The sequence below is a fragment of the Aquila chrysaetos genome, chromosome 15, assembly GCF_900496995.4.
Source record: "Aquila chrysaetos chrysaetos chromosome 15, bAquChr1.4, whole genome shotgun sequence".
Lineage (NCBI taxonomy): Eukaryota > Metazoa > Chordata > Aves > Accipitriformes > Accipitridae > Aquila > Aquila chrysaetos.
The window spans coordinates 16,285,475-16,304,198 of record NC_044018.1 but is presented as its reverse complement, the minus strand read 5'-3'; the positions used below and the strand labels follow the sequence as shown (position 1 = coordinate 16,304,198).

The window sequence follows — 18,724 nt, the reverse complement described above, 5'->3', positions numbered from 1 at the left end:
TGTTCTCAGGGGGCAAATCTGGCTCTGCAGATTTGGTGGGGGAGCTGAGAGCCCTGTCCCAGGCTTTCCACAGGTTTTTTTATCTGGATGGTGCCGGTCACAGTGGGACTGTGGGCAGCCCAGCCTTCCCCTTCCCACCAACGTGGTGGGAACCACAGCAGGGCGGCCGCATCCCATGGGAGACCCCCCGGCAGCCTTCAGCCAGGTCCCAGCCAGATAGGACTTTCTTCCAGCGGCAGAATCTTCCTTTTGGTCTTCAGCAGGGCTCGGGAGGAGGGTTATTTAAAGCCCTCGTCCTTTCTGTGGAGTATAGGAAGTAGGAAGCGCTTCCTCCCCGTAGATCTCTATCCAAAGCTTTTGTCCACTTCCTTACAGTCCCACCCTGCTTGGAGTTGCTCCAAAACCCAGCATGCCAGGGCGATGTGCCGTTGTTCAGCGGGGTCATCCTCAGCCGCGGCTCCTCTCTTTTTCCAAAACAGAAGGTTTTGGCACCAAAGTGCCAAAGAGCGCTGTCCTGGGTTGGGCTATGGGAGATATAAATGCCTGTCTGTCCACCGTGCCCCACCACCCCTCCAGCAGTTGGAAATGTTGGTGTTGCAGAGAGGAAATATGGGGGTCGAGCTTCCTTTGGGAGCCTGATTGATGCTTGCTGCTGCGTTCTACTTCTGAAACGTAAGGCAGATCTCAAAATAAGTCTCACAAGTCAGGATCTCTGCGATAGAGGGTCAAGAAGCTAAAAAAATATAATGTTGACCACAAGAATGTGAGGGCCTGAAATGCTTTTAAGGTATTGTGTACTCTGTTCAGAGCACGGGGGGAAATATGGGGCTATTTCTGTTGTGCTGGGTATATCTCAGGGAGGTCCAGCAGCAGGATCGTGCCTGTGTTTGCAGAGGGGAGAGAGAAGAGACTGAACAGGAGGCTCAGCCAGGGCAGAGCATCAGCTGGAGGATCTACCTGGTGCCTCCATGGTCCAGACTGCCTTCAGCTGAGCAGATAAAGCTTCACCTTCCTCTGGCAGGAACCTCTTCCCTGATGCCAGTGTGACTCCAAATATCTACATCAGTTTTGGAGCTGACTCTGCTGACCCTGAAGGTGGTGCATTCGCTGGCCTTCCCTTTTCAACATACTGCCAACAAGAAGCTGTTGGCAGGCTTCAAGGCGAAGGGAAGCAGCCTTGCTGTTCTGTGCTGAAAGATGATGTCTGCACACCCCAGGAGAAGGCATCACTTCAGAAACTTTCAATTAGTGCACCATCCTCCACCAGCATAGCCCTCCTTTTAACCACTGCCATGTCCTTTAAACACTTTTTTCCTGTTTCTCTCAAGAGGAAAAAATAAATGATAAATTATTGTGTTGACGTTACGCAAATGTTGCACTTACGGAAAGGTCTTGTTGACGTGGTTTCTCACACAGGATACCTTCTCATGCAGAAAAGTTGCTGAACATTTCTAGGAAAATAGGTATGTCATCCTTGGGGAAGGGAGATTAAAAAAAAAATGACAGCCTGGTGGCTAGCATGGATCTTGTTTTGTGAAAGATGCAGAAACTGGTGAAAGTGTTGGGTTTAGTAGGATTTTCTGTAGCCCTGCTAGAAGTGGAGCTAACTAGTAGTTGATATCAGGTATAGCTTAGGGTCTCTTCAGAGACCAGAGTAATAAATGAAAAGATCAAAAAGTGGCTGAGGTCAGTATCATAGCGTGGCCAGACCCAAAGAGCTTATCTGTCCATGGCCTGATATGTTAAAACCTTACTGATTAAATGCTTTTTTTTTTTTTTTTTTTTTGCCTTTGCTAAAACAAAGTTCACAAAGATAGTGCCATCTGAAGGAGAGACCTTAAGGTGGTATCAGGAGTAGGTTTTCTCCCTCGTCCCCTTCTCCCCCCGTGAATGTCCACCTTCAACATTGCTGTTGAGAGAAGACACTCGTTTCCTGTTTTTGCAGCCGAGACCTTCGCCGATGCGGCACCGAGGCGGTGGGACAGGATGTGCCCCATGTGTGGTCTCAGGTGGAGGTCAGCTCTTCTCATCCCACGCCTCTTGGGGTGCTTCCTGCTTCAAAGCCATCACATCTCCTTCCTGTTACCGTACCCAGTTAGGGAGGAAAATACACCCATTTGGCCACTACTGGCATCACTTAGATATAAGTGTAAAATGAAGCATGATTTGATTTTCCATTTGCTCTCTTACCCAGCCTGTTGACAGAGACTCGGCTCCAGGCAGCCCTCACCCACAGCGCTCAGAAAAGCACATTTGGTGTGGGTATTGCTGGGGATGGAGCCCTGTGGTGGAGGTTAATGAAAAAAGTGATGTCTTGAGTGCAGATTGCATGGTTTGCTTCCGAGATGATTTGCGTTCGAGTGTTGAATGCTGTGCAGAAATGTCAGAGGAGAGAAAGGATTTTCAGAGGGCTTTTCTTGGTGCCCTTAAGAATGTCAACGTGTGTCTTGAGTCAGGGGGGTCTTCCACTGTCTCCTCTGATATGGACCACTCGCTTTCTCTGAGACAGGCAGTCATATTGCTCTTCTGCATAATTTATAGTGAATGCTCTTAAAAGCGAATCATACTGTTGAGTGTTCAGGATTAATGAAAGTTGCACCTACTTAGTGCGTGGGCTGGTACTGGAGTTGTCCTGCCGTGCTGCTGCGTCAGCCTCTGCTTGCCTTTGACCCAGCTGCTGGGAGAGTCCAGCAAGCACAGTCCCAGGCAGCTCAGTGAAGGGGTGTTGCCCATTTTTGTACTGATTTTGTAGGAACTAGTGACAAAATAATACGATGTCTCCTGTTGTCTGGAGATCTTCTCCCATTTTTAATGATGGGGACTGAAGTAAGAGGTGAGAGGGGGTATTACTTGTATCACTGAGCATCATGCATGGCCAGAGAGATGGTCTGTCATACCACCGCTGATCAAGCAAGGATGTCCTTTTTGTCTCTGCAACGGGTATAGAAAATAGCACTTTGTGTTCAAGATCCAGCCAACAGGAACGCCAACGCCCCGCTCATCCCTGCCACCATCAGCCCTGGAGTTCACACCGCCGAGGCACTGCCTTGGGCAAACACCCGCGTGTGCCCTCGCACACGTTGCCCGTGGGGAGCCACCAGCCCAGGCGTGCCTTGGCGTGGCCATCCCGGGAGGACATCAGGACGTTGCCCCGGCTGGGTGTCTGCATCCCAGTATAGAGTTTGCTATAATTCAATACAAGGTGTTTGGCGTTGCATTCTCAAGGCTTGTGCTTGCCCTGATACTAACCCGAGCACGAACCTTGCATCACGTTCCTCTGTGATGCTCTTGTCCAAGATGTGTGCTGGGGACGTGGCTTTCCTGCACATGATAGTAGTCTCTGCACTTTTGGCTCCTTGATTTTAAAAATAAATTTTAAAAAATCCCTGAGGCTAGTACAGTCACCTGCAGCAAGACTTGAGTAATATCCTCAGCTAGTGTAGAGCTTGGGCTGATTCCTACCAACAGAAGACTTGGTCTTCTGCTGCCTGAATTGCTGCATCCAGCAGAACCATGTTCCTCCCTTACGGGTGGGATGCTGTTCTTGTGTAGTTATTCTACAGATTTTTTTTTATTTCACAGGGTTTTTACACCTCTGCAAGAAAAAAAAAAAAGTTAAACTCTAGGTTTGCTTTTAGATTTTTACCTATAGCATTTTTTTCATTCAACAAACAGGAAAACAAAGGTGTGAAATAATTAGATTATCATCATTAGTGGTTGCTACTGAAGGGGAAAGAGAACAGTGTTTTGAGAAGAATTTTGGTTTAGTAGAGTGCATTTTTACAAGGAAGTTAACCAGTGGCTTTTGTGCTATTTTAAAGTCATGATCTATTAAAAAAAAAAAAAAAAGCTCATTTAGAAAGCCGGATTAATAAAATAAATGGATGCATTTATATTAGATTTGAGATTTTTGGAACAAAAAATTGGGTAGCAGTAGAAACACACAGTGTTTTAGTATTTTTAATTAAGCATCTAAATAAATGTTGGTTAAATTTTTGTTAAAGGTAGCTAGTTGCCATATCTCCAAAACCAAATTTCTGAGCATCTTTTTACTAAGCATACCTCTGCTAAATATTGAAAACAAACCCAGGTCTCTTCTCTTCCCTGTTTCAGATTAGCTACCCTGAAATCCCCTTGATTCCTCCCAACTCCTGTATCTCAGCACAGTACCTGCAGCTCGGGAAGGGAAGCATATCGCATCGCATCTCTGTCTCTCTCTCTCTCTGTCTGTCTCCATTTAGGCATAATTAGCAGTGAGGATAGTCTTGCAGACCAGCCTCTGAGGGCTGACTATCATCTGTCACTGTCTCTTTAGCAAGTGCTATTGTCCCCAAAGTCTCCATCGTCTCCACATGAATGGTTCTGATGCTATGAGGTTTGCTCAGGTGCCATTGCCTGGCTCTTGATACTGCCATATTTTGGCTAATTCTTCTAAAATTTAATCCAGTTTCCTTTCTCCCAGGGCTGTGATTATTCTGTGATTTACTTTCATCAATTAAATAAATGCGTTGTATGAAACTTTTAAAATCCAATGACAAAACAGCCCAACTGTGCTAGTTCTGTGGTTTTAATTATATTAAAAATATAGTGCCCTCTGCTGATTTCTGTCACTTCCCTTTTTCTAAAAGGTTGCAGTCTTGTCTCTGATTTTGCAGTTCATATCAGGCACCTTCCCCTATCCTGCAGGCCTGCACTCACAGAGCTTTATTTAAAATTATATATCACCATAGTATATTCAGTGAACATGACATGGGTTTTTTCCTCATGCAATCCAGCCTTCTCAGAAAAAGACCTTGTGGGCTAAGACATTGTGCTGACATGTTTTCCTTGCTCTGTAATATTGTGTAAACAAACTGCAATTTTTTTTTTTAAGCCTTGCCAACTTTGCACAGCGTCTGCAGACAAAATAGGGTTGGCTGCTTCTCCTTTGGTTTCATTTAAAAAAAAAAAAAAAAAAAAAAAAAGGAAAGGGCAAAGGGAGGAGACGAGGAAAATCCACTCATGATTTTCTTTTCCTGTCTGTAATCACAAGCTGTATTGCTGCCCAATCTGCTCCCACCCAAATTAACCCAATTTCCTAAAAATATTTCTGTGCTTTTCTTACTGCATTGGGAATATTTGCCCTTTAGAGTAATAAGCTGTCCTCCCTGAGCTGGAGAACGTTATGGAGAGCTCCCCGAGGAACTGCCCATTTTCTGGTCCAAACACAGGTCTCGTTTTTTTCCTCATTAGCAGCAATTCATGAATGTTTGGGGGTGTTTTGTGGTTCTTTTGTTTCTTTGCAGTGAATTTGTAAAATGGTTCTTGGGTTAATGCATTGATGCTCGATGTCAGAGACTAATTGATTTTTCCCTGTAAATTGGGAATATAATCCCGAGTAAAGTGACTTCAATAGACAGGAGCAATCCAGAGACCCGTAAGTGAATTTCTTAGGTTTCAGCCCTTGCAGCTGACTCCATGAAATTAATGTGCCAGCCTGGAAATATTCCTCTCACATAGCTATTTGCAGGATTGAAGCCTTTGTAATTATATCTTTTTTTTGTGGTCTTGGGGGTAGGTGGTTATCTATGATGGATTTTCATCCCAGACATGGAATCGGGTTTTCAAGACCACACAGTCCCTGGGTACGCGTTTATGGATGAACTTACAAAGTAAGGTGGCTCACGGTCTGTTACCAATTCGCTGCGCCTCTCGGAAGGACGTTCAATGTACATACCTGAATTGTTACTGGGTTCTCTGGAACTGAAAATGTGGGTGGTACAGGGCGTAGTCCTTCCCCTTCACCCACTTTTTTTAGGCTTCTGAAAAGGATTTAACTTGAAAATAAGTTGCAAGTAAGCAATGTTACTTATTTAAATAAAAGCATGATTAGTCACTGAAAGTGAAAAATTTAAGAAGCCCATTTATTTATTTAGTGTGGTCTGTTCTTCGCTTGTCAGGTTTCATTTCTCTGTTTCCCCGAAGGCAGCAGAGGAAGGAGCTTCAGCTCCTCTTGACGCCAGCCTTTTCCTCTCAAACCCTGCAGCGTTTCTGCAGGGCTTGAATTTTTCGCGGCATTATTGATCGAGGTTTCTCTTTTGTCTCGCTGCTTCTAACATTAACTTTTCAAGAGGTGAAGGTATTCCTTGTTGCACTTCAAACTTTATCAAAAGGTGTTACTTTTGGCCCTGAGCCTACAGCTTGGGAAGACGAAGCGGGTGCTGCAGTAGCTGGTACGTGAGCGTCGGTGCTGCTTTTGCTGCAGGGCAGGAAAGAAGTTCACATGGGTTTACCAGGCAGGACCAGATATCTATAGCAACATATTTGTATATCCTGTGCCTTCTCTATTTCAACGCTCGTTGCTTAGGATACTGGCATTAAAACACATAACAAAATCTGCTCTTTACTCCAGAGTTCGTTATCCGTCCCAGGCCCACGTAACTGTGCGTTTCCCCTCCCAGTTCAGATCAGACCCGTTGACTGGCCCTGGGCAAAGCATGGTCCAGAGGATGTCGTTATAATCCTGTTTTGCAGCCTATTTGCTATATGATCTTTTCTTACCACTAGGCATTTGTTGCTAGCTGGGGTGCCCGAGAACCCATCTCCCTCTTGCAGCTTGGCCCACAGGAGCTGGAGTCTTCTTAAATAAATCTCTGTGTTGACTGTGTTGGTGAGCACTGGTGCTACCAGAGCCCAAAATGTTTTTTCCTCGAGGGTGTCTTCCTGAAGTGTGGCAGCACACATCTTTAGTGACTGAGGCTTTTGTTTCGACTACCTGTGGGGTTTTTGTGGGTTTTTTGTTTGTTTCTTTCTTAATACAAGGATCAAACTTTAAAAAATACAGCTGCAGAACAAGGCACCGTGGTTGCTGAATTGCCCCGGGGGAGCAGGACCTCCTCCTGGCTCTCATCTTCACCTAGCCATAGGAAAAAGGATATTGAGGCTATTCCACAGAATGGTGAAATTTTCTCTGGGCAACCTATGCCAGTGTTTGACCACAATCACTGTAAAACAGTGTTTCCAAGCAAAGCCTTTCTTAACATGATGCTCACAAGGTCAGTGTGGGCTAAATCCTTTTGTCTCTTCTTCTGCACCCCAAGGCGGAAGGCATCAGTGATGGATCTAACGCTTTAGGTGTTTTAATAAAAAAAAAAATCTTCCACCCCTGTGGGAATGGTTCTTGCATTTCAGACCAACTAAGAGCAGTATTTTCTGCCTGGATTATGCTGTTTGTTTGCTTTGGGCTCCTGCAGTCCCAGAGGCACTGTGCTACGGCTTCAGGACCATAACAGATCTCAGACATGCTTGTTCTATTTTATAAGTGAACACTGCAAGAGAAATGGTGCTAGATTTCCCCCTGCAAAGCAGATAGCTGAGATAATATAAAGAGTATTTACTCTATTTCTCTGTGAACTGTCTTTCTCTGCTGGAGACCACCTCTGTCCGACAGATGGGCGTTTCATCAGTTTTCGTCTTTTTATTAACACTGAATCAGTATCCAAGGGGGTTTGCACAAGGAAGTGCATCTCCAAGGGGTCATCCCTCCTTTTGCAGCCGTAGCTGATGCACTAAGAGGATCCCATCAGGAGTTCAGTTCAAGGGATTTTTGCCTTCAGAAGGTTTGCATTGAAAAAGCCAAGTTGGTCTCTGGCTTTCTGGGTTACATATTCAGAGAATGCTTCTACCCACAGTAACTGGTGGTTGATGGAGAGTTAATGCAAAAGTAGGGTGCACCGAGCTTTGTTAAAAGTATTTCAAATACTTCAGTGCATGGATGCTGACAATCAGTCCATCTATTGGCAAAAACACAGAATTGCTACTTTAGCTGTTTCAGAGTTAGCTACAGTTACTCACCGTACTGCTGCATAACTGGTGTGTGTCTTGGCCTCAGTAAATGACCTTTTTTCTCGTTGCTAGGCTTTTGCTATGAGATTATTGCTTATTTTTGTTGAGCCTAGAAGGACAGAGGATATATTCAGGTAGGAGTTCTCTGGCATCTCAGTTTCTAGCCTGGCTGGACACAGCTTATTGCAGGCAGGTAGCAGCACCGCATAATTTTAACAAAAATTTTGGTGTGAAACTGGAACAAAAAAATGCATCTGCGTTTCCCCCTGTCTGAGCCTTACATGACTGAGCATCACTTTCATGAGCAATGACATACTTGTGAAGTCTACTGGTCTGCAATTATACTTCCAAGCTTTTCCTTGTCCGATCACCTCAAGGGCATTCCTGCGATTATTTTTGTTACTGCCATGATAGTGCCAGGTGACCCGAGGGGCTCATCAAGCTAAGCAGAGACGGACCTCACCGCAATGTATGTGGCATCGCTTCCCTGGATTTCACCCTGGCGTGATGGGAAATGAGGGACAGGCAGGCAGTGTTGGAGTTAGGTCTCCGCTGACTGCTCGGGGCAACGTTGGGTGCAAGGATGTGTCTCCACCCTTGCCTTCTACACCCGCTGCAGCAAGTGATTTGGCTGGTACAGGCTCGTTAAAAAAACACCCCACAGCCCTAATCACAAGACCGACCTGAGCATCCCAGGCCCACTCCTGTGATTCCCATTAACAACCATCCTCCGAGTGGTCTTGTGGCTAAATCAGCCACTGAGCCTCTAGAAAGTGATTTGATGAAAGCATTTTACAGCAATCGAATGAAATGTCAGTTGGATGCCAGCAGCAGGGGTTGCTGTCGTGATTAATGAGATATTTAGGCATTTCATTTTGGAGGAGCTACCTGCAACACAATTCACATCGAAGCTGGTTTTTTTTAGATTGGCTTTAATAAATTAATGTTAATGTTGGTTATTTAATTATTCACAACAAATTGGTTACAACAACTGCAGGGTTATGTTTTGGGTTGAACACATTATGAAGCCTTTCACAAAGCTCATATGCAAAAAAGGGTTGTGTTCGGAGCATTGCACATTACTTTTCTGATATAAAATGATGTAAAAGAGGAAGAAGGGTTGAAATAACCTGTAATTTGTTGAATGCAAAGACTACTTGAATATAAAGCTTTTGAAGCCGATATTAAATGAGCATCCGTCCAAATAACAGGATGTATCTTATCACTAGTAGTAGTGAAAGCTAGTAAATGAAATTATCATCTTGTCTAGGGGCCTCTATTTTTAAGGGAACAGGGATAATAAAGGTATTATAGGAACAGGGAGAAATGGCAAACCTTTGCAAACCTCTTTTAACTACCAGTTGGAAGTTTTACAGTCCCTTAACCATGTGCATGATTAAAGCTGAGGTTATTTCTGCTTGAAGTCCAGCTCCTGCATTAAGCAGGCTCTGATGCTTCTGTCCCTCTCCCAGGGAAGTCCGAGATAGCGGCTGGCAAGGCAGGGACTGCTCTTGGGCCGGGACAGTAGCTCTTACAAAGCACCCGGGCATCATGAAGTGAAGGAGTTCACTGAAGGATGGAACCTGAAGGCATCTCCTCGCCCAAGGACAGAAACATAGTGTTACAATTTCTGCTCTTAAAAAAAGGACCACAGTCAATCTGTTATTTGCTCCAAACCAGTGTTTTCTGCAAATTGACTGCAGCAGAGTAGAATATTGTGTTTTCTGCCCTTGGCACTGCAAGGATGAATATCTGGAGCCGGGGAGATTCAAAGATGGAAAGGCAGCGGGAGCAGCTGGGAGTTAGTGGTTTAACTGGAGGGCAGCCCAGTACTCTCCTAGGGATGATGCTGGCAGGGACTGGGAGCTGTAGCATCCCTGCATATTGGGAGCAAGCAGAGGTATGTCAGGGGCCCAGAGAAAACTCTGCAGTATAATGGACAAAAATACAGCTTTGGAGCTGAAATATTGACAGCTTTTCTAGAAAACAGACGTGCTGATGATAACACAGTTTTCCGTTAAGCCCAATGCATTGAACTAATGAGCAGCTGGCTGGTTTTTGTCTCTAAGCATTAAGCCACAGAGCAGGATGTGGATTTTTTACATTGCTGAAGCGACACAGAGACTAAGTGGAATACAAATCAAATGAGCTTAAATTCAGCTGTTGAAAATCTGTCTGCTGTAGAGCAACTTATTTTTTGCTGACCTTTAACATTTTTTTTTTTTTTTAGGTTCTTATGCATGCCTGGGATTTTTACTTTATGGGAAGTGCTTAGCCCCCGTTACATTTTTTTCCTGGTCTCTGCGTCCTTTGTTGCTCAGCTCTTGCAGTTTCCATGTAGCCACACAGTGTTACTGTGGCCAGTTACTAACCCGCCTTCTGCACCAGCTGTGAGCAAGCCTAACAGGGGCATAACAGGCTGTGCAGAGAAATGTCATTTATACCAGACCAGTCATAGGGGTTTGGATGTGACTTTGTGCAAAGCTTGTGAATAAACCCCTGTCAGTCTGGGGGAGGAGATGCAGCTCAACCTCTTGCTTGGCAGCTCGGTTTGGTATTGCTGGGAAACCGTGAAAGGCTGAAAGGGGTAAAAGCCAAAAATACATCATAGTATCTTTTTTTTCCTGTTGTTTCCTAAGTGCAGATTGACCATCTTTCATTTTGTTGAAGGAGCTTTCCTGTTGCCGGGCAGTCACCTGCACATCACAGGCACTGTCAAAGGAGGAGACAAGCCCTCCTGAAATCCTGATAAAATCCTGAGGCTGAACTGCCCTTTTGCCCACATTGGGGAATGTTGAACTTGCTTAATAAGCTTAGAAAAATATAAACCCCACTAAACCTGGCAGGAGTTGCTTTGCCAAACATTTTGCTTTAAAAAGCCCTTTTCTCTGCTTGCCTGGGGAGGCAGAGGGTCGCAATCTGCTGGAAAGGATGAATTCCCTTGTGCCGGTGCTGCTGTCACGGGAGGAGGGAGAAGATGCTCCATAAGCCAAGGGGTTTCAGAGAGCATCTGGATGATGCGAACGCCGCTGGCACGGAGCCACCTGCCCTTCCTGCCCCTGGCTTCATCCTGGCTTACTTTCACTTTTGAATAGATGGATTTTACTTTCCATCGCCGCTGCTGTCCCTTCCCGCTCGGTCACCTCAGCAGATCAGCCTGTTGGGGTGGGTCAAGAGCTGGGATCCAGACCTGGGCATCGCAAGCCATATGATGCAGGAGTGGGACTGTAGCAGGGAAATAAAATAATGAGGATTATTATTTCCCAAATAATAAGCATTAATAATAAGGGTTAATAATTCCCAAATAGTCCCTCCCAAACTGCCTTCCCTTGTTCTTTCGTAGCATACTAGTAACTGAGAGAGCCTAGAGGGGAGGAAAAGAGGCCAGATGAAATGAGATATTTTCCCAGTGATTTACAGCATCCTTTCTCTCCTCTTTCCCCCTTGCCCCAGGCAGGGTCTGCGTTTCCTGCAGGGCTCTGCCTGCCCCCGGCCCCTCTCCACTGAACCCAGATCCAGAAGAGGATGGGAAAGCAGAACAGCAAGCTGCGCCCCGAGGTGCTCCAGGACCTGCGTGAGAACACCGAGTTCACAGACCACGAGCTGCAGGAATGGTACAAGGGCTTCCTAAAAGATTGCCCGACGGGCCATTTGACTGTGGAAGAGTTCAAAAAAATATACGCGAATTTTTTCCCCTATGGTGACGCATCAAAGTTTGCAGAGCACGTCTTCCGCACCTTTGACACCAACGGTGACGGGACGATCGACTTTAGGGAATTCATCATCGCCCTGAGTGTCACCTCTCGGGGCAAGCTGGAACAGAAGCTGAAGTGGGCGTTTAGTATGTACGACCTGGATGGCAACGGGTACATCAGCCGTGGTGAAATGCTAGAAATAGTGCAGGTGAGGTGTTGTCTCTTGTATTCACGTTGCTGTAACCTCTTTGCCCCAGGACATCTGGAGCTGGAGATGAGGGATGTGCCAAACTGGGTCCCTCCTGCCCCGGGGAGGCTCCTGAGCCCGTGGTCCCCAAAGGGACACTGGGGGCCATGGTGGGACCTACAAGGTGCAAATAGGGAAAGAGCCTGAGAGTCAAACAGGGCGCTGTGCAACTGGCCCTCAGCCAAAATCTTGCAGCTCTCCCTGGGGATTTCTTAGTGGGGTGTTGATGGGATCAAAAAAACCCTGAATGCAAATTTTACTGACCTGATTAATCTCAAAATTAATACTTTGAAACTTCAGATGTGAGTCAAGATGATCTCTGAATGAAAGGCTGTAGCGTGTCTTCGTCTCCGGAAGGTTGGGGACAGGTTGCCCGCGGGCTGTACCGGGGGGGCATGTGGGGCAGAGCCCCCTGTGCCCCTGCCCCACGTGCTGGCTGGGGCTTGGTCTTGGGAGTGGGCTGCTTGCCATCTGCTCTGCAGCTGAGATGTGTCTCCAGTGCACTGCAAGGGGCACTGGGAAGCACATGATGCATCCAGCCAGTGCCCCAGTGGTGGTCCTCATGGCTGAGCAGGGATAATTTAAGCGGAGCGCTAGGACTGCAGATGTCCTAAAGAGGTCTCATCTTTATTCACATTCTTAGAAGTCTGAAAATGTGTTTCCTTACCTATCCACAAATAAAAACAACCCCTATTCCCATCTATTCATATTCACCTGTCATCTGTACAACACCCCACATGCATAAATGTAACTGAGTGTGTGTTGAGAGCCAGCCGAAGAGGCGATGGCTTAGCCCCGTTGCAGAAAAGAGAATTACACACCATTGCCTCCTGTATCTTAGCCCAGTCCTGCTCATACATTAATCTAGGCACTGACTTTCAGTTAAACTGACCCAGCGGTGCGGGAGCTTCTTTTGAAGTGCGAATGAATACAGGAAAGAAAAATAAAAAAAGCTGCAGTCAGAAATTCCTATTTGTTTTGGTTTATAAAGTCCCGCAGCTGCCTGCCAGGGTCAGCTGCCTTTTTTTATTGCTACACGATTAAATTCTTTTTCTCAGTCCTGATACTTTGTTCTTTGGGTTGTGTTTTTCCTATATCTTTTTTTCTTTTTTTCTTTTTTTTAATACTCAGGCAATCTACAAAATGGTTTCATCAGTAATGAAAATGCCGGAAGATGAATCCACTCCTGAGAAGCGAACAGACAAGATCTTCAGACAGATGGACACAAACAACGATGGTAGGATCTTCACTGGCACCCCTTCATAGGCTCTAGAAGCACAGGTTTTCTAGCCCAGCGTTGGTCGAAGCAGATGATGGTATTTGGTGGGGTGGTAGGTAGAGGGCAGGGATGTCCCCACTGGTACCTCTGGTGTCTGCCTGACCTCAGTGAGCATCGCCAGTCCGTAACAAGTAGGGTGAATAAGTGGGCAGCGGGTGAGAGACTTTTCCTGCTGGGGGGACGAAGGGAGGGGAGGGGAGCGGTCCTACCCTGACATTTTGCAGGTAAATCTCCTACTGTAAAGGCTCCTCTGAAACTTCCCTGAGTCCAGTGTCTTTGGGTTATTTTCTCTGGGCATAGCACGAACCAGGCACAAGGTTTTGCTCCTGTTGCCCTTCATAGGGTTGCAGTCCTGGGCTTGTCATCAGTAATGTGGGTTGGGGATGCAGTTGGGTACCTGGAAGCAAAAATTCCCCTGGGTCCATAATACTTATTCTCTGTGCATGTTTATGGCGTGTGTGCATATGCAGATGGCCACACGCAGTCCTGCAGTGTTTATTCTGCTGCAGCATGCATGTCAGGGGGATGCTAACAGCTCCCAAGGCAATTATGGAGCCACTTGATAAATTATCTGACAGAGTACCTGCCACGACCCCTCCACCTGAGCTAGCTCATTTCCTTAAGCTCGAAAAACACAGGCAAAATTGAGCAATTTCCTCTGCCTATCAGCCTGCTGACATGTTTCCTCTCATCCCAGTCGAGGTGTTTTCTCTGGGAGTTACCCCGGCAGTGAAATCAGGAGCTGTATCCTACTGATGTGCTCAGTGGGAGCAAAGATTTGGTTCTAGTGCTGAGATACGGAGACCTGGAAAAATATGATCTTATGTGTAGAAAGGTTTTTATTTAAGAGAATTTTATGGCTGCGTTTTGGCATCTGCTGCTGCAGCCCTCAGGGCAAATTCCTGCCCTTGCTGAAGCCCTCAAGTATTTTACCTCTGACTTCATCAAAACTAGCACTTCATCCCCTGACTTCACATGTGGAGGGCCCTAAAATAACACGATTAAAGTATTTTTATTCTGTGGAAGGTAGCCGTGCGTGCAGATGTGTGACAGAGTAGTGCTCAGAAAACCTGCTATATACATCCTCCATCTGTTGCTGAAATAAAGTCATCCTATTCCCAGTAAAATACCAGCCCTGCAAGCCACGCAGTGCCAAGCAATAAAGTCTGCGCACGGGGAAGCGCGTGTGCTCTTGGTGGCTGGAAATGTTTCTTCTTCCCGATCTGACTGTTGGACATGGCAAATAGATTTTGATTTGTGCTTTGCTTTTAAGTAATGCAAGGAGAAGGGAATACTAATAAATGTCCTGATAGTTATGAGTACTCTTTTTCAGGCTTAAGAAAACCCTTAGTGTGGGAACATTAGCTTAAAAGCCAGAAATTTGTACAGAAGCGTGGTACAGGTTTTTGAGCTTCTGTAATTTCTGCAAGAGGAAGGTTTGCTCATTCCTCCCTGTTCGACCTGACCCAGGTGCTGGCCACTGAGCTCAGTCCTCTCCCCGTCCCCGTGGCAGGCTGGGAGCATCCCCGGGACTGGTGAAAACCGGCGCGATGAGCTTGTGCCTCCCTCCCTTCGGGGGCACGTGGCCAAAAGTGGCAGCAGGCAGCTGCCCAGTGCAAGATGTTCATGTGTGGGTCCTGCCTGTCTCGAGCGGAGCAGTTTGGGTTGCGTAAGGATGGCCCTGGGGTGTTGTGTGAGGGTCGGGGTAGGTCGTGCTGGGAGCACGAGGTAGATGGGACATCACTGGACATGGTGTCAGGGATGCAGCAAATGCTTGTCTCGTCCAGTTTGTAGGGAAACCGTTTCATTTCTCCTTAGTATTCCTACGGCTTATTTCTGCCATGGTTCGGAGTGCTGGAGCAGGAGAGTATTGGTGATAGCAGGCAAGGCAGATGCTGCTCATGGTCTCCTGATGGCATTTGTGCAGCAGACTGGTCTCGAGCTCGGGAAAAACCTGCCAGGAGGCTGGGTCACCCCAGGATGAGGTCTGGGAGAGCGGATGGGATCTTTCCTCCTTGCTGTGCCATGCTATGCTGTGCCACGGGACTGTTGGAACCAGGGAACGCCGGGGCGGTTGCTCCTCGTGGTCGCTCCTCCAGAGCTGATCACCTTTTCAGACCCACAGGCTGTTACAGGGTCTGTCCAAGTCAGTGCCTCCGGCCTAAACCGAAGACGTGTAAACCAGAAACTCAGGAGCGACACGTGGCAATAAGTGGCTGCCCCAAGGCTGGCTTTTCTTGCTGCCCCGGGAGACCGGTCCTGTTCCTGCACACCCAGCCAGGGCACAGCAAGCAGCTTGTAGAATCATAGAATAGTTTGGGTTGGAAGGGACCTTTAATGGTCATCTAGTACAACCATGGGCAGGGACACTTTCCACTAGACCAGGCTGCTCAAAGCTTCATCCAACCTGGCCCTGTAGGTGCAGGAGAAGCCATCACTGCTCAGCCCTACATGTCACAACAAACAAGGGGCCAAAGTGGGGCGATTTGGGATATTTAGGTTTAAAATGTCATAGTAATATAAGCATCATTTTCAAAGCATACATGTATTCAGGTACCATACCTTGTGTTCATGTGTCACATAATTTGTATAGTCTGGTTCTGGGCAAAAAGCTGCCAAATGATATTGGAACAGTTGTTTTTATATTTGGCACTGTCTTTTTAAATAAAAAAAATAACAATTATTATGCTAGATTGTTTTGCAGAAGAAAAATGCATCTGGGCTTAAGGGCTTGAGTAGGATTTGGCTGCTGTGCATTGCACTAAATTCCCCTCAATGCCTTTGCAATAGATTAAATATGCGTATGTTGCTTCAGTAAGGAGGGGTTTTTTTAAGCTACGGCGATGGTGGCGGCAATAACTGACTCTTTAAAAAATTATTTCTGTTTTGTGTTTGCTCCCTTTCAGGTAAGCTGTCGCTGGAAGAGTTCATCAAAGGTGCCAAGAGTGATCCCTCCATCGTGCGGTTGTTACAGTGCGACCCCAGTAGCGCGAGTCAATTCTGATTAAAGCGGACAGTGTGCACAGAGAATCTCGGCTTGTGTCCTTCAAGCTTTGCTCGCAAACGGATGCCTTCTCAACCGTCCCTCCACACTTTGCGGATAAGATCCCATTGCCAGATTGTGTGTGTGTGTGTGTCCGAGCGAACCAGCCCTCGCTCCCCTCACTAACACCAGTGCAGCTCTCCTTCGGCAGCTCCGTTTCTGCTTCCCCGTAATGTTACAATTCACTCTACACGTTTTAAACATTAATTGAAAGGTATGTTTACATGCAGCTACAAAAGAGTTCAAATCGCTGGTGAGATACCACTTCACTTAGTCCGTGAGAAAGGTGATGTTCTAGTAGTTCCCAAGAAGATGCTAGGTAGGACTTTTACCCGACATAGCAGATGGTAGATAATTTATTTTGCTTCAGAAATTACTATGTAAAAAAAAAAAAAGTTGACTGAATGGAGTAGAAAGTTCAAAAAAAAAAAAAAAAAGGAAAAAAAGAAAAAAAAAAAGCAGCTTTCCTGGGCATGGTTCCAATTTTCTTTTTGAGGAAAATTGCTTGCACTTATCTAATGGTCTTTACTTTCTTTTAATATATATATAAATTATATATATATGGTGAAGTAAAATTTTAAATATTTAGGTCATCTATTTAAAGCATAAAATAGAATTCAAGCTTTGTTTCTTCTAGTCGTCTGTGATTTATTCAAATCTTGGAGATTGTTTTTTTGTGATATTTATGCATTAGCAAATTGCTGTTCCAAAAGAAATGCATGACTAGCAGTTTGTGGATATTTCACTCTGTTTAATTCCTGAATGCAAGTATTTGTTCATTTTTACTGTCAATCGTTCCAACGTTACTGTATTAACAAAAGACCTGAAAGGAGTTCATCCTCATTTTGTGTTTCTCAGTGGAGTCCTACTTTCTGGTGGTTGCTGCGTTAAATGGCTTTTGAGTGCCCCGAGGTGATGTGACTCGCACTGCTGTTCTCGACTTGGCTACACCTCCTCCCTTTTGCTGTCAATATGTTAATAGTCTTGTGCATTCCAGTGTTATTTAATATCTGCCTAATGCCAAGAAATATTAATTGAAATAAAAGACTACTTTTCTTGTCACTGCCTGTCTTGGTCTAACCCATGCAACAAGTTCCTAACATCACATATTTGGGGGAAGGAGGAGGCTGGCTCCCTGCCCGACGTGTCCCTGTCTTGTCCGAGACATGTTGCCTTGTAAGTACGTAGGATATTTTGGGAGCCTGCTGTTGCGGCTGGGTTAATGCAGCGGTGTTGGTGCCTGTGGGATCCAGCTCCCAGCTGGGTCCTGGGTGAAGGCAATTCCTTGGCGAAGACCTCAGGAAGGTGACAGCTCAGTTTCTGCTAGATGCAGAGCAGCTCAAGGCAATGAAGGGAAAGCTGACTGGGCTGTCGTGACCGTGAATTTACAAAAATAAAAGTTTCTTGGTCTTGTCAGGTACCAAGTATGTGCTGTTGGAATAACGTTTGACATTGGTAGCCTGGGATGCAGTTTTCCCCATGTTTATCCGGTCTGCAGGTAGCTGCGTAAGCCTGTCCTCTCTGCAAAATAAAGTATCAACAAATGATTTGGCCTGAGGTTAATGTTAAGCATGTAATTAAGGGATTTTTGCTGTGTAGAATGTCTTAGTAGTGGTTAGGTGTTAATACTTTAATATTAAAAAATTAAGGGATTTTTGCTGTGTAAAATGTCCTAGTAGTGGTTAGGTGTTAATACTTTAATATTAAAAAAAAGAGAGAGAGAGATGGTTGCAATATCCAAATGGAAATGTGTTGTTAGGTCGGACGTGGTCTACAATACAGACTCATGTCAGTGCTGCCAAGCAGAAAAGTGTGTTCATGGTTTTTTCCTAGAAATTGAAATTTGAGCTGTTAAACCAACAGTCCTTTCAACCGCAACACCCTGCTCATGAGTGCAGCCCTGAAAGGGAGGTTAATCAGAAGCCTGCCTGCTTTCCCAGAGCGAGCCCAGCAAAAGAAGCAAACTATTGGGGGGGGGGGGGGGGGGGGGGAAATCCTGTGGTTGCTCATAGTCTGTCTCCAGCCTATTTGTGTTCATGCTGGCTGGCTGGCTGCCAGAAGATGCTGTGGTGTTAAAGATGCTGCAGATATTCTTACACTAATGGCTCTTCTTACGGGCTGGGTAGCGGTTGTTTAGATGCACGAGGTTTAGATGCAAATCGGCCACCGTGGGCTTTATTGTCTCTCTGCACTCAGGAGAACGTGGAAAAACATCTCTGACCTTGTCACGGGATGGTGCCTCTGAGAGGGACCGCAGCATTTGAATCTTGTTTGTGCGATCTTAAAATGAGTCAGGCATATTTTGAGTCAAGCATTGCACAATATTGTGTTCTTGGGTACCAAGGATGTAAAAACTGTTTTGCTGTAGCATTCATAAATCCAGCAGTTCTGCTGTCCTCATTCATCTGCTCTTGTAAGTGGGACTTTTGTCACCTTTTCCACCTTTTCCTGACATCTCTCCTCTTCTGGTTTCCACTTCTGTCTGTAGTGAATAGCAAGTTTAAGTAGCTGTTTAACAAAGCCCAAACTCTTCTCATTTGAAAGGGAAAAAAAAAATCTTACAAAAGCTCATTTTGACCTCATTTTTGCAGAAACAAAATGAAAGAGAGTCTGAATTGTAGCGGTCAAAAAATTCC

At 45.7% G+C, this 18,724-nt stretch overlaps 1 protein-coding gene across 2 annotated transcripts in view; it reads left to right on the top strand.

Moving 5' to 3' along the window:
• Positions 1-17,150, top strand: part of HPCAL1 (hippocalcin like 1) — a 66,569-nt gene extending 49,419 nt beyond the window's left edge. For both annotated transcript variants that reach the window (XM_030037589.1, XM_030037590.2), the window contains exons 3-5: positions 11,278-11,727; positions 12,898-13,003; positions 15,952-17,150. In XM_030037589.1, the coding sequence (XP_029893449.1) occupies positions 11,350-11,727; positions 12,898-13,003; positions 15,952-16,049 (582 nt within the window). In that variant the 5' untranslated portion in view covers positions 11,278-11,349 and the 3' untranslated portion in view covers positions 16,050-17,150. The remainder of the gene's footprint in view (positions 1-11,277; positions 11,728-12,897; positions 13,004-15,951) is intronic.
• Positions 17,151-18,724: the final 1,574 nt, after the last annotated feature.